The sequence below is a fragment of the Penicillium subrubescens genome (genome assembly GCF_028828155.1).
Source record: "Penicillium subrubescens strain IBT 31985 chromosome Unknown utg000002l_segment0_segment0, whole genome shotgun sequence".
Lineage (NCBI taxonomy): Eukaryota > Fungi > Ascomycota > Eurotiomycetes > Eurotiales > Aspergillaceae > Penicillium > Penicillium subrubescens.
The window spans coordinates 5,790,065-5,812,477 of record NW_026643152.1 but is presented as its reverse complement, the minus strand read 5'-3'; the positions used below and the strand labels follow the sequence as shown (position 1 = coordinate 5,812,477).

Here is a 22,413-nt window from a genome sequence, read left to right as displayed (position 1 = left end):
GGCCCGAACCGCGATTCGAACGCGGGGCCTCTCGCAGATGAGTTTCATCCCAAAGCGAGAATCATACTACCTTGAATTAGTTGACGCTTGACTAGTGTCGGATGAAGTGTTACTAACCCACTAGACCATCCGGGCAATTGCGATGACTCATGGTGGATCAATGCCAGCACAATTTCATCACACGAAGTCCCACATGGTAAGTGAGACTCAAGTCAGGCATAATCAAGACTTATACACAACAGCACTCCTTGATGGGAGATTGTGTTACCGAGTGCGAGTATGTTCTCACTCGTTAGATTATTTAACTCCAAGCTAAGCAATGTTACTCTTTCTATGAACAGCTCAGGCGCCAAAAAGAACCTCAATATAGTCTATGAGACAACTATTATACTAGATGCTATTATTAAAGTCTGAAATCCAGAACTCTAAATTATTTTCGAGCACAAGATTGGTCCTATGAAATTTACTACTAGACTAAAGATTGCAGACTGTGATTGAGCTATTCTGCGCTTGATTGAACCCCATCATATTGAAGGCGGACAGTTGGTAGGAATATACTCTCGGCCCAGGCGGATTGCTTCTGCCACCAGTTCATATTCCTGATAGGTATATTCCTGACGGTCATAGTCCCAAATCCACTCTAGTCGACCCTCGGGCTCGTACTCGGGCTTCATGAAAGAGTCTTCTTGTATTGTCCTGCCCTCTGTCTGCACGGCGGTTGCTCGAGGATATCTAAATAGGACATTAGCTTGAAATTAGGAAGCGGCGTACATAGAAGCATCCATAACTCAGGTAAGCGATCCAGACACGCACCTGATCTTCTCCGCTATCCCCAAGGCAATGGCCACAACTGCCCATCCTCAATTGCCTGGCTTCCAGACTGAGCGGACGCTGGAGGAGTGGGATGCGCAGCGTCTCCAATGACCATCATCCGTCCAAGAGGAGATCGCCAGGTTTTCAGGGGCTGGCATGAGCTGAGTTGGGTATGGATGAATCGTCCATTGTCTGCTTTGCGAAGGATAGGTTCAAGCTTGTCTCGGAGTGGCCATTTCTTGATCAAATCAATGTGAGTCTCAATATTTGGCAATCCACGAGTCATTTCTACCTGGGCTTGTGTTATCAACGCCTTATCCTGCGATATAGCGAATCAGCCATTTCCCCAGGTGTGCTGAATGGAATCGGGATTGAAGTTCTACCTTGTGAGCAGCATACCACACCGTGATATTCCCCCGTTGTGCAGTGAAAGGCTCGAATGCAGGCCATAAGTCGTCCAGACTTCGTATACATCTCTTTTCGTTTCACTTTCACTATTGACAGCCCGTCGAGTCTCTGGATCTTGTCGCAGATCCTCCGTATCGATAGTACCACGAAAAGTAGAGAAAACTGGGTCCAGCTGAGGTTCTCTGAAGTCATTTTTCGTGATGATGGGTCTTCCTCGACTGTGAATACTTTCGGCGCAGATAACGCAGTCCGCGGCGATTCTCTCTCCATTCACAACCACACCGGCTTCCTGTTCAGCCTCCCAGTAATCCGTGACCAAGCTTTTATGCCGAATGTCTGTTCCCAAGGACTGTGCACGCTCATACATCAAATAGCATGGAAGTATATTTCTACATATACTTCAATATATGCATTCAAGGTTTCACAAGCTGAGAGCAATAGAAGGCAACCTTATAAGACCGAGGAGTATGGGCAGATTCCTGTTGAATGAACAGTGCTGCGGCATTCGATAGCTAGTCAAGACTATCACGGTCTCGTATGGCAATTACAACGGGAAAGGGGTCTAAACTTTCGATATCACAAACTACCTCGTAGGAAAGTTGTCACTGGACCTGCCTCAAGACGGACATAAATTCTGGACACACACAATGTTTTGAGCTGGTTGGCTTCCCACCACTTAGTATATTTGACTAACGCTACCTTCGCCTTCCTTTTGATTTATTATTTATTTCTCTGGATAACATGACTGGCAGCATCTATAAGTCCCTGGAGAGGCCGCTTTATCTCCCACGCTCGGAAAGTTTGATCGCCGCCGTGACTATCGGACGGGGTTCTCTACCAAGTGTCAGCTTCTATCCAATTGACCCGTCTTCTCCCGACCCTCAATGTTTCCCTGGGCTTCCTCATGACACGTATATTGGCGGTCCCAGCTCGAGCGCCGCGTCGGTAGTGGACAGCAAGAAGCTGAGAAAAAGGTCAACGACAACGCTAAGGCGATAGAACACCTCCTCAATGTTCTGTCGGGCAAAGAGAACGGGGTGAACAAGAACGTCAACTCTGGCGCCCTGGGAGTCTTTTTCTCTGACACCCATTCCTGGTCCCGGTGGCTACATCGCGAGAATCTACGGCAGCCTGTCGCAAGAGAGACCATGGGGGAGAATCTCGGAACAGTACCATTCGTATAAGAACATTGATTTAAAATCAAGCTACCAGGTTGACTCGATCAGCATCAACGCTGGCGTCTGTCTCTTTTCGCTACCTATGCTTGGTCCAATTTCGTTACACCATCGTACCGCTCAGAATACACCCTTAATAGTGCCATATCTACCAATCAACGAAGGACCCACCCTGTATGAGCTGGAGGGTGTCAGCCGGCTGGCGTTTGCGATTGCAGATATGGTCTGCCTCATCTGGGACAGACCCAACCCCACGGATGTTGAGATCGAAATCGATGTCCCGGACTTCCAGTACTACTGGTCTATCTATGATTTCTATCGCTCTGGGCTTATCGACACTAGCTTAGTGTGTGAGTGGATGGAGCTGGTCGACGAGAGACACAATCAAATGGGAGCCATTATGATAGCGGCTATCAAGTCGCTTCTACGCAGTCAATTTCTAAGTCTGGACATCGAAAAACTACGTATCAACATAACGTCTGGGGCTGAAACAGCAAGCTCGCTCATAAAGAAGTGCCTGACGTATGGTATTTTTCCGTCAGTACAGGGGATTATCTCCTCTCTTCACTCTTGCCCGATGTACGGCGTCTTATGGCAGGATTTCTTCACGAATCTTGATCCAGATGAGCCGATGGCGACAGTAACCGATATCTGCAGGCTGACGTATGTCTTCAAAGCGGTTCGACCAGCCCTTAGGCGACGAAGATTCGACAAAACGCACATGATTTTACAAGTGGACGATATCGGCGAGCACCGGATTTTTGACAGAGCTGAGGCAATCCTCAAGGCCTATAATGGTGATGGATCGCTGAGCCTAGTTGAAAAACGATCTGTCATGATCGGCCTTTTCCCGCTGCACAGAATCAGCATGGCCCACCTGGCACATGGCAAGGCTCTGTACGTCCATGCTCCGCTGGATAGATTGTTCTTTGACAGAGCGACGGGGGAGTCTATCACGATCATGAAGATGATCAGCCTTACCTACGGTGTAAGGATTGCGAAAACGGTGCAGAAGGCCTTTTCCCAGAACTGTCTCCATCCTGGCAACTGAATCAACTTTATTTGATTTCGGGTCTCAAGGAAATAAATATTTATATACTTTCTGCTGTATGAAACTGGCCTTTATATTGGCAAAGGATATTATTTTGCAAACAGAGAGCAATGTATACAGTGGCAAGTATTCCAGTTTTATTCTCGTCTTATAAGGATTGGACGTAGAGTAACATCCGATGTTCAGATATTGATACAACTCCAGCAACCAAGCCGTGCTGGTATATTATTCCCCTGAAGGTACAAAGTTACTGAGATACAACCAGCTAAAATTTTAATAGCTAATGTGACCGCAGCAGACCTAGGGTGAAGCGAGACTAGCGAAGGTCACAGTATTTCCCCACCGAGTATCGAGCAAGCCCACCTGGGTCGGTATAGCAGTCTACCGTCGATCGGGTTCGATTGGAAGCTGTCGTGCAGATAAAGGTCATTCCTTCTTCCACTGAAGGCTTGGTATTAGGCAACAAGGGGATGTCACTAATTCGTCGGCGTCCTATGATGAATTGATCAGGGTTAAGATAGGGGATATCACCTGCAGGTATCCGTCAGCGCTCCGCAGTTGTGTTTTCTAGAAATATACACATGATTAGTGACTGAAGTCAGAGATTTATGACTCCTAGTGCATGGTGGTCGCACAGTGGCAATCGAAGGTCTTCCGACGCGATCGAATAAGTTTACGACATACTTCTGAACAGTCTGGTTGAGGACCGAAATTATCAACGATGATGAGGGCAAGCGGTTGAATTAGAACTCATTCACAATCATTTCGAAGCTATATTGACCATGAGATGTTTGTTATAAGCGAATTATGAAAGCTGGTCTCGTTGAGTTTCTGGTCTACCGCTTGGAGTCACATGCAAACCCAAAGTCAACCCCCAGACGCCCACCCATGGATCCTCGGCATCCCCAAATTTGAGCTTCATCTTTATTCAGTGAGCTTCTTCTGGCTGGAACCATCTGACCGCTACCTTTGGCAGACTTCTCAAAATTGTTCAATTGTTTAAGATTGATGGTCGAGGATGTCGGAGATAATGACACCGAAAAAATGAATTTCCATGACGTCTATAACGTCAATAAAGCGTCCTGCATTGGAGTGAATGAGACTTAGCTATACGACTCGGGGTGCTAACAAAGACCTGTGCCATAAAGATAGAAAATAGAATACGAAGAGCCTTTCTTGAAGGACTACGGAGTACATCATACCAGTATGCGCTTTGCTGTCTCATAGATTCCACAAATCCCCTTGTGGTCGGTAATTGCCATGCATGTTTGAACATCTGAAGTCTAGAGGGTACAAAGCATATCGAATTCATAGCAGCAGTGAACAGAGTCTAGAAATTGAGTCGAACTATTCATCGCCCAAGATCTTGCTTTTCAACTCGATCCAGCCCTAACAAGTGGAGAGAGAAAGTCAATAGCGCATGAAGATCATCCGGCCCTATTTCCAGACCTGATTCACCCTTCCACGGACTCCGGGTTGCGATAGCTCGTCTATCGATCTTCTGGAAATTGTTTTGTGCAGATCGTCCAAACTTGGCCAGATATCCGCCTTCGGTGTGTCGATTCGTTCGTGCAAAGCACCCTAGTCGTGCAATGAAGCTGCGACTGCCGATCAACCCCATTCAAAGCCGAAACTCTCATGAGGCTCAGACGAGTCTCGCGAGTTTCAACTACAGTCCCAAGGATCTCCTGGATCTGCAAATCAGAATTTGATACGGTCGCAGGCCGAAACCTAGTAGGATATCATGGTTCATGAACTGCTATCAAGCGGAAATTGTGAGATTCTCATTAGTCGCTGAGATTCAGTCTCTTTTCGAGGATGTGGCAGGCAAATACTAAGGCTGTTCGGATAAGCGACTCCGCTTAGTTAAGGCCCATAAGTGGACCAATGACACAATGAACAAGCAAGCTGGAAAGAAAGATGATGGATGTATCAGACCAGATCAGCAGGAAGAGTCGCCGACTACAGGACTACTACTGTGACTACTGTAGTAGTTAGCTTCAGCCAACGAGTCAATACTCCGAAAGATCCTCATCCACTACTCATATGATAACGTAGGCCTGTTCAAGCGCAATCCATTGACATCTGAGCACACGTAGCTTGCAAGTAATTGCCGAGGACCCTGAGCCATATCACTGGGTCTGTGCCATCGGTCAAGGTTTAAAAGATTGATGTTCCCTCCGTATCACTATAATATGAGCTTCTCATGTTTTTTCAAGAGGGGTAACTTCATGATTTTACGAGGCTGGAAGTAAGTCCAAAGAGTGGGCTAAGATGCCCAGCCTCGGATTAGTCCAGGCTGGTGGGGACTCAAGATTCAATGCCCCGCACAGTCACTCCAACTGCTGTATGAGGGCTGAGAATGATTTTTGGATCTGTGTGCTTGAAGTTGATCAAGTCATTAATATTTTTGCAATATTCAGTGTGTAGTACGGATTTCCATAGTCCCGTATTAGATTTGGTCTAATGCATGACTAGGTTGGCGTGCATACAGACTAAATAATGTCTTCGTGTTTTAGTCTTTTACACACTTCGCACTGACTTGCGCACGAGTAGTATGGTAGTACTGCCTCGGCATCTACCGCACTGCGTTGCTTTGCGGGAATTGCTATTTTCCGCCACCATCTTCTTACCTCGTTTTTGATTGTTCTAACGCAGACAATTGACAGGGGTCGGACAACTAAAAGTATGAAAATATGCAGCGACAGGGGTCCTCACGCGCTATATCCGGGACACCGTGTTGAATCAGCCAACCAGCGTTAAAGTAGCCTTCCTTGAAGCGAAGCTAAAAAAGCCAAAGAAGACAGGGGAATGAATGGGCGGCCTCGTTTTGGTACCTTTTACACATCCTTTTTTCTCACAAGCATCAGCCTCTCATAGTCTGTCGAGTACATCGCATCAGATCAAAATCGCTCTGAGTGGATCGCACTCGTCGTCCGGGTTGAACTACGGGTCCGATGGATCTGCCTATCGCGGGCCACCAGTTGCCTCCTTGTTCCCGCTAACCTTCGGCGCTGATACTCTTTTGGGTACCGCGTCCAGTTATGGTGGACAAGTGGGTATACTTCGCGACGATGGTCCGGGGCTCATCGGCGTCGGATTCATGAGCGAAACCATGGTGCCGCGGATGGAATTGTCTCGTCGCGGACGCTGAATTGTCGGCACTGGCCACCGTAAAAACTGTGAACCACGAATCATCGCTTGTCCCTGGCAGTCCTGAAGTTTAATCAATGTCCCACGGTCCCCCTGGTCCCGGCCTATTCTGGATTGCTTCCACGCTACTATAGAATACAATTAATTATTCCACACTTGCAGTAGCACTGGTCGCTTCGCTTGCCACGAAAGGTACGGAGCCCTTCTGGCCTTTATTATGGGTCGCGTGGACCATCTTTGCCCCCAGCGCCGACCTGTGGATGTACAATCAGACAATATAATTATCGATTCCCCGGATCGCTCGCGGGGGTGGCTACTTTGCCCGGCTTTTATTTCCATTCTCTTTTTCTTTCCTATATACTACTACTCTTCGTTTGCTTCTACTTTTCTCTTTTCCTTTTCTTCTGTTGATCAGAAGATGGGCCCTTGAATCCCACCTTTCTCACGCCCTACATTCCTTAACTTATCTCGGCCTCAACATCTACGTTCGCCCCTTGACTTGGCAGGACATGGCGCCGTCCCTTGTCTTGTCTCAGAACTAAGATCTTTACCATATATGCACCATTGACGATCGATGACTGTTTTTATCCATCCGATTTTCTGCTGAGATACCCCCGACTTCTTCAATACTAAGCATCATATAACTATACGTGGCGACAATACCCTCGCCATCATGCAACTCCCTCCGCTCGCCGTAATGGCGACCTGGCCTACGCCAAACTATGTCGACCCTCCGACTCGCGGTCACGGCGTTTTAATCGTAAACGTTGTCTGTATCTCGCTAGCATTCTTGGTGGTCATGCTCCGTCTATATACTCGATTGCGGATCACATGCAGCGCCGGTGTCGACGACGTTCTCATCGTAATCGGTCTTGCTTTTGCCATTGCCATGGTGGCAGTGACATCGCTGGCTTCGGAGAATTGGGGATGGAATCGCCATATTTGGGACGTGCCAGAAACGTGGCTATCGACTGTGCAAAAACTCAACATCGTCTTCCAAATCATGTTCTCTTGGTCGTCGAGTATCACCAAGATCTCGCTACTGTGGTTCTGCCGTCGGCTCCTCGGGGCTGGAAAGGGGAATTTCAAATGGTTTAACTGGGCTTTCATTGGTTCGATGATCTTTGTTGGATTGTCTTGCCTGATGTTCACTTTCATCAGTATCTTTCAGTGCTCGTGAGTCTACCAGATATGAAGCCGTGGTCATCTAAACTAACTTTTATATGCAGACCTATCAAAGCGTACTGGGATGTCAGCCCTGAATACCCATATAAATGCCTGGATGGAGGAAGCATCGTCTTCTCTGCCAGTGTCATCAACATCTTCACCGATTTCCTGGTCACAGCCCTGCCTATGCCATTGATCTGGAGTCTCAAACTACCCGCCCGCCAACGTCTTGCCGTCATCTCCATCTTCGGTCTGGGAATTATTGTCAACGTTGCCGGCTCCGTTCGCACCGTGTATGTTTGGAAGAGCATGGTCACCGGCTACGATACGACCTGGCTCGGCTGGCCAGTTCTCATTGCTGCAGCGGTGGAAATCAACCTCGGCCTGGTACGTCCTCAAACATTCGCCTTCCCAGAGAAGCAGAGAAAACAACAGAAGAGGCATCCAAAATTAGGAAATGCATAAACTAACTTCAAACAAACAGATCTGCTCCTCCGCCCCAGCCCTCCGCCCCCTCATCGCAACATTCCTCCCCCGTCTCCTCAACTCCACCCGCAACATCAACTACTCCTACAACCAACGCAGTCGATCCCAAAAACTCTTCTCCTCAACCGGCCGCTCACGACACTCCCACATGCCGGCGACGCAAAACTCCCGAAAAGGCGACTACGAAAGCGACCGCTTTGAAATCATGCGCACCGTCGAAATGGAGACTTGGACCGAGTCCCGGCTCGCGCATCATGATTCAATTGGTCATACGTATGATATTGGTACTCAGAACCGTGCTCACTCGCCGGAGAGTATTGAGATGAAGCATGGTCCTGTGGTGTTCTCGTCTGCGGCTAGTGAGAAGTCGTCTAGTTCGTTGACGAGGGATGAGGCGTTTTATGGACGGCGATGATTAAACCGAATCACGTCCATTGTATTCTTGTCGTGTATATGAAATAATATTTTGACTATGTACATATGTTCTGAGCTATGTCTTTGTGGGTTCCCGGCCTGGGATTTAAGTGGCCATTCGATGTTCTTTACGATTCATTTCACGCGCATGATACCTTACCCTTGCCCGTGTCCCTTCTACCTGCTTGTATAATGTTGGCGTTAATCTCTTCTTTATTTTCTTGGAGTTGGGGTGGCGAACCTGAAAAGTAAAGCAAAAGAATCGAATCATGAGAGATCCCATTTTTTCGTCATCATCACTTATCATCATAGATTTCGGGTTAAGGTCCTTCATGTAGGCTCGCAGACATTACTCCTGCAAAGCCCCTCGGCTCAAGCTGTACAAGAAATTTGGAAACATTAGGGCTGACTTAATTTTACGGAAGGGTTCGCCTTGTGGATTGGGATTGGCGGGTAGTGCTTTAGCGTGGGATTTAGTGAAACCTTTCAGCTGGCCTGAGATTTGATCTCAACGAGTAAGATTGGTGATGGCCCTTGTATTCGCTATGACCCTGATAGCCTATCACGTAGGTGTAATGCAATGTAACTTTGACTTAAGCGGGAACAGAAATGGGGAATTACAAGTAGTGCAAATACTCTTTGAGTCTTAAAAAAACAATAAAGATAGTAAAAGAAAGTAGGTGAGGTTCACGAGAACGGATAAAAAAACAAGAATAAAAAAAGAGAGTGGTCCCAGAGGGGGTCGAACCCTCGACTTTGGCGTTATTAGCACCACACTCTAACCAACTGAGTTATGGAACCGTTTCTTGTTGAAAACCTCCGTCTTATTCCGATTAATAACCCAGCAACTGATCAAGCACATTCTGCCGTTCAACTCCGCCCAAAAAAATTGTTCATTCACAACCCCCATCTCATGCCCATTTTCTCGCCACCACCACTAAGCATGAACAAAAACAAAAGACAAAAAGAGCTGGACTCGCGGGGAATCGAACCCCGGACCACTCCCATGCTAAGGGAGTATTATACCACTAAACCACAAGCCCGCTTGTTGTGATAGTCGGCTCGGAATATTGCTAATTGAGGGAGGGCCAATTGTGTGTGCGGATTGTCGGCCTTCGGGATCCACTTGGCGCGGCTTGGACTCGGCTATGAGAGGCATGGGAGGTTTGGGAAGGGGGTACTGACGGAATTGGTTGCCATTGGCTTGGTTGTGGTTGAAAATCCGATGATATGTCTCGATTAGGATTGTATAGAGAGAAAGGCAGGGGTACATTCAATGAGAGGTATATACGGACTGGCTGGTTTGCGAAATGCCTGGGCGGTAGGTACCTAAGTGTGCGTGGTGATTCGATTACAAGGTCAAGCACTGTATTATATTTTAATGATCATTGAATTTCGAAATCGCTTGCTTTTGTGCTATTCAAAGCTGGTTCAAACGTAGAACACCGGTCTTCCTGGGGAGGTGTCGGCCTATCTAGATCGAGAGCGCATTTACCGCAAATGACCAATATATGCTGCATTGGATATGATTTACGAGTAAAGCATGAGTATATCTGAGAACCTAGCATTCTGTTCTCATGGGTATCTAAACGTTAAGGAAGTGTTGCTCGGTGGTTTGAAAGTTGGAATACAGTGCATGCGGTAGATATATATCTGGGCCACCTGGAGCATCGGGGCATTAGGTCTGTTCCAATTCCGGAACCAAGAGTGGTCCATCTGACTACTTGATTCATTTCGGTACTACCTAAGATCTTTCGCTCCCCATAATTTAAGGACGAGATAAACATTCATTTCGGCAGTACTTGTACTCTAGATGAAAGAGCCGGGACTAACCATAAAGATTGGCAAGGCTTAAGATAGCCGCAGGGGCGGCTTATCGGCCTTTCGATAGTAGCTTATCAGTGGACTGGGCCAGACCGCCTGGAGTCAACCCCACGTGAGTTGGAAATGACCAAATTATGATGAATTGTCCAAACTATTGAAATTACCCATTGAATTCCCGTAAATATCATGCAGTAACCCGGGAGTGAAGACTAATGGAAATGTTGAAAAGGGCACCTGACACATAGTTACTGGAGTGACTGGAGTTACCCCTCCACAGGCTATCAATCCACTTCTGCGTAGACTTTCTTAATTCGTCGACTTCCTGTTCGGGACGACTCGGCGAATCATACCCAGTGTGTAATTCTGATTGGTCCACGCCGCCGAGATCCAATGGTATCGACGCGGGGAACGAAGCTCTGGAGAGCTCCACGGCCGATAACAAAAAGTGTCGCCTTCTCTTGATATAAATCCCTGGCCCCAGGAAACTGGTTTCAATTTCTCCTCTCAATCTACTACATTGCTCTCTCTACTCTATCACCGAGATCCCATTGAAGTAGGTCCGGGAATCGCTTGTGCATTGAATAGTCACGCCGCTGTTCTTCCCCGCATTTCGCCCTTGTCCACTTATCTCCAACTCGGTCGGTGAGCTTCCAGAAGATAATATTCACAATGGCCTCCGTCCTCCGCTGCAGCCCCAAGCTGCGCACTGCGGCTCGTGTGCCCGCTGCTCGTGCTCTCTCCACCACTGCTCGTCTCCGTGCGGCCGAGAAGCCCTACTTCCCCAATGAGCCTACTGCTCCCACCGTCGCCACTGCTATCCCCGGCCCCAAGAACAAGGCCGCCGCTGCCGAGCTCAATGAGGTCTTCGATGTTCGCTCCCTGAACATGCTCGCTGACTACAATGCCTCCGTTGGTAACTAGTACGTTAAACCCGTTTCCGGGACCGCATGGAGTAAAGCATGGGGTAAAGAACAATGGCTAACCCAGCTCCTCTCTTCTAGCATTGCTGATCTCGATGGCAACAAGCTCCTCGATGTGTAAGTCAATGGTCCAATTGATCACTCTTGAATGCATAGAAGCCCCAAATACTAACATTCATACATAGCTACGCTCAGATTGCCTCCATCCCTGTTGGCTACAACAACCCTCACCTCAAGGAGGTGGCCCAGTCTCCCGAGATGATCACCTCCCTGATCAACCGCCCGGCTCTGGGTAACTTCCCCTCCGCCGACTGGTCCCACATCCTGAAGACCGGTATCCTCCGTGCTGCCCCCAAGGGCTTGGACCAGGTCTTCACTGCCATGGCCGGTTCCGATGCCAACGAGACTGCCTACAAGGCCGCCTTCATGTACTACCGCCAGCTCCAGCGTGGTGGCCCCGAGGTTGAGTTCACCGCTGAGGAGCTCGAGTCGACCATGAACAACAAGGGCCCCGGTTCTCCCCAGCTGTCCATCCTGTCCTTCAAGTCTGCCTTCCACGGCCGTCTCTTCGGTTCCTTGTCCACCACCCGCTCCAAGCCCATTCACAAGCTGGACATCCCCGCCTTTGACTGGCCCCAGGCTACCTTCCCCCAGCTGAAGTACCCCCTTGAGGAGCACGTCCAGGAGAACGCCGCCGAAGAGAAGCGCTGCCTCGAGGAGGTCGAGCGTCTCATCAAGGAGTTCCACAACCCCGTGGCCGCCGTCATGGTCGAGCCCATCCAGTCCGAGGGTGGTGACAACCACGCCTCGCCCGCCTTCTTCCAGGGCCTGCGTGACATCACCAAGCGCAACAAGGTCCTCTTCATCGTCGACGAGGTGCAGACCGGTGTCGGTGCTACCGGCAAGTTCTGGGCCCACGATCACTGGAACCTGTCCTCCCCTCCCGACATGGTCACCTTCTCCAAGAAGGCCCAGACCGCTGGTTACTACTTCGGTAACCCGGCTCTCCGCCCCAACAAGCCTTACCGTCAGTTCAACACCTGGATGGGTGACCCATCTCGCGCTCTGATCTTCCGCGGTATCATCGAGGAGGTTGAGCGTCTCAACCTCGTTGAGAACACCCGCACCACCGGTGACTACCTGTACGCCGGTCTCGAGAGCCTCGCCCAGAAGTACCCCGAGCACTTCCAGAACCTGCGTGGTAAGAACCAGGGTACCTTCATTGCCTGGGACACCCCCAAGCGTGACGAGTTCCTGGTCAAGGCCAAGACCGTCGGTGTGAACATTGGTGGCAGTGGTGCTCAGGCTGTTCGCCTGCGCCCCATGCTGGTCTTCCAGAAGCACCACGCTGATATCTTGCTCGAGAGCCTCGAGAAGATCGTCAAGCTGGTTTAGATGGTTGATCTTTGATTTTCCCTTTATACAAAGAAAGACGAAGTACCGGGGCTATTGATTACCATCGGAACTTCGCCTGGATCTTTTCTTTTCTTTGCCTTTTCACCTGGATTTTATGAGCGAATTTTTTTATTTCCTTGTTTTCTTTGAGATCTTCCTTTTCCTTGCTACGAGTCATGCCTCCAAAAATTTGGGACTGTACATCCATAGACACTTTACCTATGTCATTGTCATTTGAATGACTTTTTTTTCACACATTTTGTCCTTTATTGAGTGATCGTATCTTGACCTGTGTTGTAGTAGAAGTAAATATTCTAGATAGCGGTCCAACTCCCCGCTTTCTTTGTTCCGTAACTAAATGCTCAACAGAAATGAGAAGAAAAAAGGCAGCGCAAATGCTTCCAACCCGTAACTCCTGAAAGACCAGCAAAGTTTGTTGTAATTATTCCATCCAGTACACCGGACTCTGCCTTAAATTTCGTAGGGGGTATCTGTAATCAAGGCTGCTATGAACAGTGATGATGTGCATCAGCGAGCCGGGGCGCGATGGAATGTCGTCGGTGGTCGACCACCCTAGGATTCTTCTTCGCCAGTGCTTCCGTCACGACTGTAAACCACAGAAGTCAGTATGACAGATAACGGACGGGCTTCAAGCTCGCAAATTTGGAAACGTACGGAACGTATTTGACACCAGAGTCCTCCAAGCTGCTAATAATGTACTCCGGAAGCTGTAGCCACAATCGAACCGATTAGCCAGATATCCTCACTGTGTCGAAAACACAAACAATCCCACTCACCGATCCTGTCACCTTGGTCGCATATGTTCCAGCCACGTAGTTGTCCAGTCGCTGCCACCGAGCCACCCAGCTTGCGGCCGGGTCGCGGACTGAGATCAGACCTTCAAAGACTTGTGAAGTGCATTCTTGGATGGCATCGTTGTTCCCACGGAGCTGGAGGACATTTTCGCAGTTGGGACAGCCGTCGCGCATGAATTTCTGGGGGGAAGGATTGGGTGGTTAGCCTCAGCCTCGGTGTAGGACACTTGACTACCTGGGGTTGGAAGGTAGCGGGGGACGGGGAGCTTTCTCACATTGTGCAACTGAACGACAGAGCAGACCATGCAAGCCCGCAAAGAGCGTTGCTGGTTTGGCGGAGTGTAGAATGACATTTGGATGTGGGCGTGTGGTGACAAAGTATTGTGAGAAGAGGAAGAGAAGAAGAAGCGAAGGGAGTCTCGGGGTCCGCGGTCGAGGGTTCTAGATGCCAAGACTCCCGTCACGATCGGGGAAAAAAGACCAGAACACAGAGAGAGAGAAGAAACAATCGTCAGGAACCACCGGAAATCCCGTGCCCTTTTTTTACTTTCTCTCCGTCTTTCGCCTCCGTCTCTTTCTTCCCATCGCTCTGTCTTTTCCTCCCTACATTCTTTCATTCATTTGAAGAATTGGGCTCTTCTTTCCTTTCGGCTGTTGGACTAGCGGCTCTTCTCGCCCCCGCGCACTCTTGGAACTTCTCCGATCATCACGGTCTCGTGCCCCTCGATAACTTCTCCGCTCGACATGGCTTCGGCACAAGAGGAGGCCAACGCCCTCAAGGTGCAAGGTAACAAGGCCTTTGCTCAGAGTGACTGGCCTACGGCTGTCGATTTCTACAACCAGGCTATTGAGAAATACGATCAGGAACCTTCGTTCTTCTCCAACAGGGCTCAGGTACGTCGGGCCCCGACAAGGGCGAGCCTATACCGAGGCTAATAAATGCGGCGAATATGAGGTCAGGGTGGACTTGGGCTAACGTGGAATTCTCGCTCAACAGGCTCAGATCAAACTCGAGGCATTTGGATTCGCCGTCGCTGATGCCACCGCGGCTTTGGAATTGGACCCAAACTACGTGAAGGTTAGTCGCCAGCCAGAACACGGAGAAAGCCCTGTCTTTGCGGCACTAGCTTGTTGAAAGGCCGATATTGACATTCTCTCTACTCTTAGGCATACTGGAGACGCGCCCTCGCCAAAACCGCCATCCTCGACTATAAGGAGCCCTCCGGGATTTCAAGGCCGTGGTCAAGCGTGAACCGAACAACCAGAATGCGAAGCTTAAGCTGGCGGATTGCGAGAAGCTTGTTCGTCGGATAGAGTTTGAGAAGGCGATTGAGGTTTCCGACCCGCCGTCTGCATTTGAGGGCCTGGACATCGATGCTATTAAGGTTGAGGATGACTATGATGGTGTGCGCATCGAGAATGAGATGACGCAGGAGTTTATCGATGATATGATTACCCGGTTTAAGAATGGCAAGAACATTCACCGCAAGTATGTCTTCAAGATCGTCAAGGCTGTGAAGGATATTGTCTACAATGAGCCGACGATGGTGGAGATTGGTGTTGATGCGGGCAAGAAGTTGACGGTTTGTGGTGATACTCACGGTATGGATATCCTGGAAGCCCCTCATGCTCTGGTGAGAATCCCTGACTAACGATCTATAGGCCAATTCTTTGATCTGTTGGAGATCTTCCGCCGAAACGGCAGCCCCTCCGACTCCCACGCTTATCTCTTCAACGGCGACTTTGTCGACCGTGGCTCGTGGTCTTGCGAAATCGCTCTTCTTCTCTACGCCTACAAGTGGCTGCGTCCGAACGGCCTGTTCCTCAACCGTGGCAACCACGAGACGGATGATATGAACAAGGTCTACGGTTTCGAGGGCGAGTGCAAGGCCAAGTACACCGAGCGCGTCTTCAAGGTGTTCTCCGAGTCCTTCTCGGCCTTGCCACTGGCCACTCTGATCGGGGAGAAGTATCTCGTCCTGCACGGCGGTCTCTTCTCAGATGACAAGATCACGTTGAACGATATCCGCAAACTCAACCGTCACAACCAACGCCAGCCCGGCCAACAGGGCTTGATGATGGAGATGCTCTGGACCGACCCGCAGCCACAGCCTGGTCGTGGACCCAGCAAGCGCGGTGTTGGTCTGCAGTTCGGCCCTGATATCACCAAGCGCTTCTGTGAGAATAACGGCCTTGATGCTATTATCCGATCACACGAGGTCCGTATGGAAGGTTACGAAGTTGAGCACGATGGCCGGTGTATCACCGTCTTCTCGGCGCCCAAGTACTGCGATTCTACGGAAAACAAGGGCGCGTATATCAACATTGGACCTGATCTCAAGCTCAATTATGAAGTGTTTGAGGCTGTGCCCCACCCTGATATTAAGCCGATGGTAAGTCAAATATCTCCAAGGATCCACGTATCTTCGAAAAGAGGGTCTTGAGCTAACTTCTATTCCCAGGCATATGCGCAGAATTCGATCCTGTCGTCGATGATGTGATGAATCCGGATGATTTGCAAGATTTGCAGAGCGGGCGTTATCTTCCAAAGAGCTTAGAACGATATACTATTGTACTAACGAGCATCTGAATTCTACTTCTACTTCGCTTACGAACCCTGGCGACTCATTGCTGTCCGTTCACACTTTGGTGTTTTGAAATACATGAGCTAAACTTGAGATATACGACGAATTGATGGATTGATGGTATTAGTTGTTCCTTGATCACATCTTGTACAAAACATCTAATTCTGGATAGAATGAATTAGCCAATCATAAGAAACAATCAGATCACTGTATCCATTAGAGCGATTTCAATGGCCCAGACTCGCTCTGTATCCATATACAACCCTTTAAGCTCACCGCTTTAACTGCCCCGCGATTATTCCCCCTCCAACATCGTCGGCTTCCCCAACTTTCGCCAACTCCACCAGACAAGATGGAATTCGATCCAAAGACGCGTGAGTTGACCATTGACAGACAAATAGACATTTAATTGACATATCACAGCTCAATACCTCACCTCGGACCGGTCGAGCTTCGCCTCAGTCTCTGCCGATGAACGATGGCCCATCATTATTGTATGCTTCTTTCTAATGCTGGTGATTGTTCGGTACTAACTAGTAAAGACTGGCGCCATTGATGATCTGGCTCGGACGGTGAATGCGGTGACCGATGCCGAGAAGGCTAAGGAAGGAAAGAGCATTATTGAGAAGCTGGCGACGTTGAAGTATGAGTTGCAGCACAACCGGCAATTGACGTAAGTAGATCCCCACATGGCATTGAGTTTTTAGAAAAACGAAGAGTTGCTGATATGTTGGTTGCTTGATAGTCCCCTCGATGATGACGGCGAATCCGATATTGCTTCGTATAACAAGGAGCTCGAGCAGCGGGGAAACCCTAAATGGCACGATGTGCCCTGGCTCTACTCCGAGTGCTACCTCTGTATGCCTTTCATGCCTATCTTATTGCACATATCCGGCTCCGAGAATAGAATAGCGCTGACATTATGACCGCTCTATAGACCGCCGCATGGAGACCTTCTTCTCTCTATCAAAGCACTGGAAGGGCTACGACGTCTTTGCCCGCCAGAAGATGTCCACCTTCAAGTCCTCCCGCCCCGCCGTCCTGGAACTTGCCGCACGATATCGCGAACTAGCCCACGAGGCCGAGTCCGGCAAAGGCGTAGACGGAAAGTCCCCCGAACAAGTCGAAGAGGCTGAGAAACTACTCTTCTCAGAGATGTGCGAGATCTGCCTATGGGGAAATGCCACCGATCTCCTCCTCCTAACCTCCCTCACATACGAGGACATCCAGAAACTGCAAGGCACGCAGGCGCGCCAGGCATCGCAGAAGAACATTCTAGTCAATGACCTCGAAGCCGCCTTCAATGTCATGCAAAAGGCCCGTCTTGAAAAGAAAAACGGCGAGCGCCGCGTCGACATCGTCCTCGATAACTCCGGTTTCGAGCTCTTCGTCGATCTTATTCTGGCTGGGTATCTGCTTTCAGCAGGTCTGGCGACAAACGTCGTTTTACACCCGAAGCGTCTGCCGTGGTTCGTGTCGGATGTTACGCCGAGGGATTTCTCGGACTTGCTCAACTCGATGGTTGACCCGCAGGCATTCTATACCGCGGCCGATGACTCGGGGAAGACATACCCGGCGCTCTCGGAGAAGGAAGTTGAGGACGTGCAATTCCTTTTCCAGCAGTGGAGCGAGTTCCATCAGGATGGTAAGTTGATTGTGCGTCCGCACTCGTTCTGGACTACGCAGGGCTGTTACTGGCGTATGCCGCATGTTGCGCCGGAGTTATTTGAGGATTTGAAGGAGAGTGAGCTTGTGCTGTTTAAGGGTGACTTGAACTACCGTAAGCTTGTTAACGACGTACGTATTTGACCAACCTTTACCGTGCTGCCCTTCTTCAATATAACACTTGCTGACTATACTTCCCAGGCTCAATGGGACCCCACAACCCCCTTCACAACCGCCATCGGCCCCATGGGTCCCAAGTCCGGAATCCGTGTCCTAGCCTTCCGCACCTGCAAGGCGGACGTGGTCGTCGGTCTGCCTGCCGGTGAGGACGAGAAGCTCCGCCAGCTTCCTAACGGAGGCGGCAGTGAGTCACGGAAGTGGGCGTGGACTGGGAAATGGGCCGTCGTGTCGTTCTCCGACGGTAAGATCTAAGGTCTGTCTAAAAGACATGATATATGTGATGGGAGTCTAATGGAAATGGGTTGAATGGGTTTTATGACGGACCCAGGATCTTGGAGTCTTTGCTTGGATGATAGACTTGGACGTCCCTTGTACGGGACTGTGTTCGTGTTAGATGTAATAGATCGGTGGTGGTCATAGATTAAGTACAATACACTAAATATTGTTCATAGTACTGTGATTTCTTCTTCAAGTATGTGAAATTGGAAAGAAATAGACAATGACAAAATCGCCAAGATATCTGACTCCAGCTCAGCCCTGTACTCAACCCGTACCCTATGAACATCACTCGCTTTAGTCCTTCAGAAAGACAAAAAAACCAGCAAACAATCCCGACACCATCCACACCTATCTCGCATCCCAATGTAAAAGAAATTAAAAAAAGAACACTTCTCAATCCAGATATTACCGCTTGGACGCAATCAACTCAATAACTCCCCAGCATTGTTCTCTTTCCCCAACGCCTTGACCTTCCGACTTTCACCCTTAATCTTTAGCCGCGACTTAGCCGCAGCAACACGTTCCGGCGATAACATTATTTCACCCCTCATATCCGCCAGCCCTGTCCGTCGAAGCCCGCGCTCGCCGGCAGTGATAGTGTGCCCGGCATATGTAGGGCGCGAGGGCGGAAGCGCAGACATCGAGTCTAGCGCAGACTTGATGTGCGTACGGGGACGGTGCGTGAGATTTCCGTATCGGTGCTCTGATGTCTCTCCATTATCACGTCGGTAGAGAGAGCGGTAGCTGCGCTGGTTCTCGCCCGTGTTGAGGTACTTTGGATGATTGCGGTCGAGGGTTTTGAGCACTGGAATGTCTGGTGGGGAGGATGGGGGTACTGTGGTTTGATTGGTGCGGTGAGTGAGGTGTGGTTTTGGGAGGATCTCGTTTAGATAGTGTGTGACTTCGTCGTCGTCGGCTGCGATGTCTCGTGCTGTGCGCTTGAGATCGATGGTACCCGTTGTTGCGTTGCGGGTGTGATGGCGCTGTTCTCGGGCCTTGGAGCGCGGGCTGGGACTTGGTGGTGCGTCTAGGTCCTCTGTGGCTTCTTCGTCTGATATGGGGTGATCCTGTGCAGCGAAATCGTGTACGTGTACGCCGTCGTAAGCTTTGCGTGGGCTGAGGGAATGCCGTTGCTGGGTTCGTAGAGTTGGGATGCTGCGGTCAGATGCAGATGCTTTGATCTTGAGAAGATCGATTTGGTTTTGCATGCGGCGACGCTCCTCGTCGAATGTGGCCCGTAGCTTCTCTTCTGACTCCCGGTGTTCTTGGATAGTCGTCTTGAGTCGATCGCGGTACTCTTGGATGCGGGCCTCGAGCTTAGTTTCTCTTTGCTTGAGCCTGGTCTCCTTTTCCTTGCGCCGGCCCTCGTATCGTGACATTTCTTGTTTGACACGAGCCAATGTTTGCTTGAGGGTGTTATTCTCCTTCTCGAGCTCCTGCGCTTTCTTTTCAGAACTCTGCGCGAGGCTTTGGAGTCTACTGAGATCTGGATTCTGACGCTTCAGCTCTTCGATCTTGGCGTTTGCTTGTTTTAGCTCCTCATAAGCCTTGCGGAGTTCTTCCGAGGAGTTCGAGGAGCTTTGTGATGATGGCTCTTCCTTTGCTGATTCCGTGGTCTTCACCATATCATTCTTGATCACACCTTGTTGCTCTAGCGTGTTGCGTAGAGACGTCACTTGCTGCTTGTACTGCAGTGCCAGAGTAGTCTGCTTGGTCAGGTCTTGGATCAATTGCTCCTTGTCTGCCTTGGATCCTTCCCCGACAATGGTCGCAGCAAGGCGGGACACTTGACGCTCCATATCTGCCACTTTCTCTTCTTCTTCTCGAAGCTTATCTGCCAGGCGCAATGCCTCTGAATCCTTCTTTCGAGCATAGGACTTGGCGATTGAGCGGTAGTGAATAAGCTTTTTGATCTCGCGATTGGTACGCACGCGATAGTTGTCGAATTCCGTCTTCCAATATTTCCCAGACTCCGACCGCGGCTCATCCAAATTGATGGTAATATCTTCAACGGCTGGTTCGTCCTCTGATGGGGTGCGCGTAGCGGGTTTGGACTCGGACGAATTTTCTTGGGTAGATTTGGCCGACTCGGCATTCTTCGACGCGTTATCACGAGCATCGAGCAGAGTTTGGGTCAACTTGCTTGGTGGCTTGCCATTTGCGGAGCCGGACATCCATTGTGCAGTAATCCCGGACGGATTTGGAGGTGTCTTCGGAGCCCTGCTGGACTGACTCTCGCGTTTCCCCTCATTGTCAACCACGCCCTCACCAAAGGAGACTGTTTTGCGACGGTTCGCAATGGTACCAGGCGTGACGAGTATGCTCTTGGTGGGCGAACCCGAGGGATTGAAGGTAGAGTTGATGTCTGGTTTCGCGGGCTCCTTCTCGATGGTGATAGGCTTGGTGGTGTCGCTCTTGCTGCGCTGGTGAACGGATGGCTTCGATTGTGAGGTATCCTCCTTATCCTCCGCGTTCGCCTTCTCCTCTTCTTCGGCACCGGGCGTGCCAAACAAAGCGCTCTTGAAGGCGCGCATCGCAAACACGGGAGCGGGCGTCTCGGGGGGCTCCAGCACCTTGGAGGTGTCTAAACAATGGAAACATGTGGTAAGTGTCTGGGTACTCAAGATTGATCACAATTCAAGTCCTACCTGCTGCCCCAGCCTCGTTCCCCTTCATCCAGTCCAGCATGGTTGGGTGCTGAGATCCGATGGGGATGGTGGAGGTTTGTTTACTGACGCGCGGGAGCTAAAGGCTGAGGTCAGCGCTTATCGATAGCGGCCCGCCCGGACATCGAAAATGAAGAACACGAGGGAAATGGCCCTTGAAGGATCTGGCAGCCTAGCCAAGCAATTGATCAACGAATCGCTTCCACTTGGGGCTGAGTAGTGAGTCAAAGAAAAGAAAGGTACAAGGCTGAAAGAAATAAAAAGCTGGGGATAGGGAAGTAGAATCAGATCAGATCTTACCTCCTCACATACTTTGCTTATTCTCTCACCTTGACCAGCAGTCAGCAACGTGACCTACATACATAATTTGCAAAAGCAATTCTCTCTCAATCAAAAAGCACAAATCCCTTTAATATGCCTCTCTCTCAGTCTTCAATCGTTCGCATGATTGCCACTGCCCTAGCAACCCCGTTCATCGGGTTCGGCCTCAACGCGATCTTCAACCCTGACGGTGCTCTAGCCATTTTCGAGCTCCCGTCTCCACCAGCAGACCGAGTCCTGGTGGATAGTCTGATGGCGGTGTATGGAATCCGCAATATTTTCATCGGGTTTGCCATCTACGCAGCTTCTTTTTTGGGCACCTCTCGGTCCTTGGGCTGGACGTTGATCGGTGCTAGCGCCGTGGCATTTGGAGACGGGGCCATTTGTTGGACGCATGGACACGGCCAATGGGGACACTGGCAGTATGCACCCATGTTCACCTTGCTTGGAAGTCTGGTTTTGGGGGTGTTTGATGGGCTTTGGACCTTTGTGACGGAGCAGAAATAAGAATTCCGAGTGGAGGTTGATTTGACAGTGGCTCGATTGCTGGCAGCTGCCAGCAATCGAGTCCAGTTTAGTAGCTGGAGGACAACGCAGAATTCCGAGATATCCACTCTTGGGCATGTGGTTATGTAAACTTGGGTGTTTGTTATGGAGTTCTTGATCTTTTGAATTGTATATGGTGATTTGAAAAAGACTAAAGTGACTTTCAAAACAATTAAAAGTATTTATCATCTTGGATACTCTCTATAATATACTAAATAATTGAAAAATAGCAGAGTATCAGCAAAGTATAAAAACTGCAAACGAGACAAACTGGGCCACTCCCCGTGAGCTTATCGACTATCGATAAGCCCTGATAACCTGATAAGGCGCTATCACAGTTAGCACTACTCCGTAGTGTCACGCCCTTCGCATTTGCTGACCGCCTGTTTTGTCCCTCGCCGCAAAAAAAGACCCTCCCCGCTTCCTCGACTTAGTGTCCGACCTGATTTCCCTCTTTTGACACCTTATTTCCCCTTATAACACTGGACAGATCCCAAGCTATCCATGTCGTACCTCCAATCCCGGATGTAGGGCGACTTCGCGCCACGCC

At 49.7% G+C, this 22,413-nt stretch overlaps 11 protein-coding genes across 11 annotated transcripts; 7 read left to right on the top strand and 4 right to left on the bottom strand.

Annotated features, from left to right (window-relative positions):
- Positions 1 to 524: 524 nt before the first annotated feature.
- On the bottom strand, positions 525 to 785 carry N7473_003429 (uncharacterized protein; the record flags this gene model as incomplete). Its single annotated transcript, XM_057149369.1, has 2 exons — positions 525 to 732; positions 772 to 785. 2 exons carry the CDS (start codon positions 783 to 785, stop codon positions 525 to 527), a joined length of 222 nt encoding a protein of 73 aa, XP_057013023.1.
- Positions 786 to 826: 41 nt separating this feature from the next.
- N7473_003428 (uncharacterized protein) lies at positions 827 to 1,099 on the bottom strand (the record flags this gene model as incomplete). The annotated part of the gene is made up of 1 exon (XM_057149368.1): positions 827 to 1,099. One exon carries the CDS (start codon positions 1,097 to 1,099, stop codon positions 827 to 829), a length of 273 nt encoding a protein of 90 aa, XP_057013022.1.
- An 863-nt stretch (positions 1,100 to 1,962) lies between these two features.
- On the top strand, positions 1,963 to 2,405 carry N7473_003427 (uncharacterized protein; the record flags this gene model as incomplete). The annotated part of the gene is made up of 2 exons (XM_057149367.1): positions 1,963 to 2,064; positions 2,151 to 2,405. The coding sequence occupies 2 exons, from the start codon at positions 1,963 to 1,965 to the stop codon at positions 2,403 to 2,405; spliced, it is 357 nt and encodes a 118-aa protein (XP_057013021.1).
- A 76-nt stretch (positions 2,406 to 2,481) lies between these two features.
- Positions 2,482 to 3,447, top strand: N7473_003426 (uncharacterized protein; the record flags this gene model as incomplete). Its single annotated transcript, XM_057149366.1, has 1 exon — positions 2,482 to 3,447. One exon carries the CDS (start codon positions 2,482 to 2,484, stop codon positions 3,445 to 3,447), a length of 966 nt encoding a protein of 321 aa, XP_057013020.1.
- A 3,826-nt stretch (positions 3,448 to 7,273) lies between these two features.
- Positions 7,274 to 8,668, top strand: N7473_003425 (uncharacterized protein; the record flags this gene model as incomplete). Its single annotated transcript, XM_057149365.1, has 3 exons — positions 7,274 to 7,776; positions 7,830 to 8,154; positions 8,252 to 8,668. 3 exons carry the CDS (start codon positions 7,274 to 7,276, stop codon positions 8,666 to 8,668), a joined length of 1,245 nt encoding a protein of 414 aa, XP_057013019.1.
- A 2,492-nt stretch (positions 8,669 to 11,160) lies between these two features.
- Positions 11,161 to 12,806, top strand: gatA (4-aminobutyrate transaminase gatA; the record flags this gene model as incomplete). Its single annotated transcript, XM_057149364.1, has 3 exons — positions 11,161 to 11,411; positions 11,493 to 11,528; positions 11,597 to 12,806. The coding sequence occupies 3 exons, from the start codon at positions 11,161 to 11,163 to the stop codon at positions 12,804 to 12,806; spliced, it is 1,497 nt and encodes a 498-aa protein (XP_057013018.1).
- A 573-nt stretch (positions 12,807 to 13,379) lies between these two features.
- On the bottom strand, positions 13,380 to 13,974 carry spt4 (transcription elongation factor SPT4; the record flags this gene model as incomplete). The annotated part of the gene is made up of 4 exons (XM_057149363.1): positions 13,380 to 13,413; positions 13,482 to 13,534; positions 13,604 to 13,801; positions 13,897 to 13,974. The coding sequence occupies 4 exons, from the start codon at positions 13,972 to 13,974 to the stop codon at positions 13,380 to 13,382; spliced, it is 363 nt and encodes a 120-aa protein (XP_057013017.1).
- A 391-nt stretch (positions 13,975 to 14,365) lies between these two features.
- ppt1 (protein serine/threonine phosphatase PPT1) lies at positions 14,366 to 16,122 on the top strand (the record flags this gene model as incomplete). The annotated part of the gene is made up of 5 exons (XM_057149362.1): positions 14,366 to 14,515; positions 14,619 to 14,699; positions 14,857 to 15,223; positions 15,284 to 16,014; positions 16,084 to 16,122. 5 exons carry the CDS (start codon positions 14,366 to 14,368, stop codon positions 16,120 to 16,122), a joined length of 1,368 nt encoding a protein of 455 aa, XP_057013016.1.
- Positions 16,123 to 16,558: 436 nt separating this feature from the next.
- On the top strand, positions 16,559 to 18,303 carry N7473_003421 (damage-control phosphatase ARMT1 family protein; the record flags this gene model as incomplete). Its single annotated transcript, XM_057149361.1, has 6 exons — positions 16,559 to 16,580; positions 16,630 to 16,700; positions 16,749 to 16,879; positions 16,952 to 17,064; positions 17,144 to 18,003; positions 18,073 to 18,303. The coding sequence occupies 6 exons, from the start codon at positions 16,559 to 16,561 to the stop codon at positions 18,301 to 18,303; spliced, it is 1,428 nt and encodes a 475-aa protein (XP_057013015.1).
- A 449-nt stretch (positions 18,304 to 18,752) lies between these two features.
- On the bottom strand, positions 18,753 to 21,018 carry N7473_003420 (uncharacterized protein; the record flags this gene model as incomplete). The annotated part of the gene is made up of 2 exons (XM_057149360.1): positions 18,753 to 20,914; positions 20,979 to 21,018. 2 exons carry the CDS (start codon positions 21,016 to 21,018, stop codon positions 18,753 to 18,755), a joined length of 2,202 nt encoding a protein of 733 aa, XP_057013014.1.
- Positions 21,019 to 21,410: 392 nt separating this feature from the next.
- N7473_003419 (DUF4267 domain-containing protein) lies at positions 21,411 to 21,824 on the top strand (the record flags this gene model as incomplete). Its single annotated transcript, XM_057149359.1, has 1 exon — positions 21,411 to 21,824. One exon carries the CDS (start codon positions 21,411 to 21,413, stop codon positions 21,822 to 21,824), a length of 414 nt encoding a protein of 137 aa, XP_057013013.1.
- Positions 21,825 to 22,413: the final 589 nt, after the last annotated feature.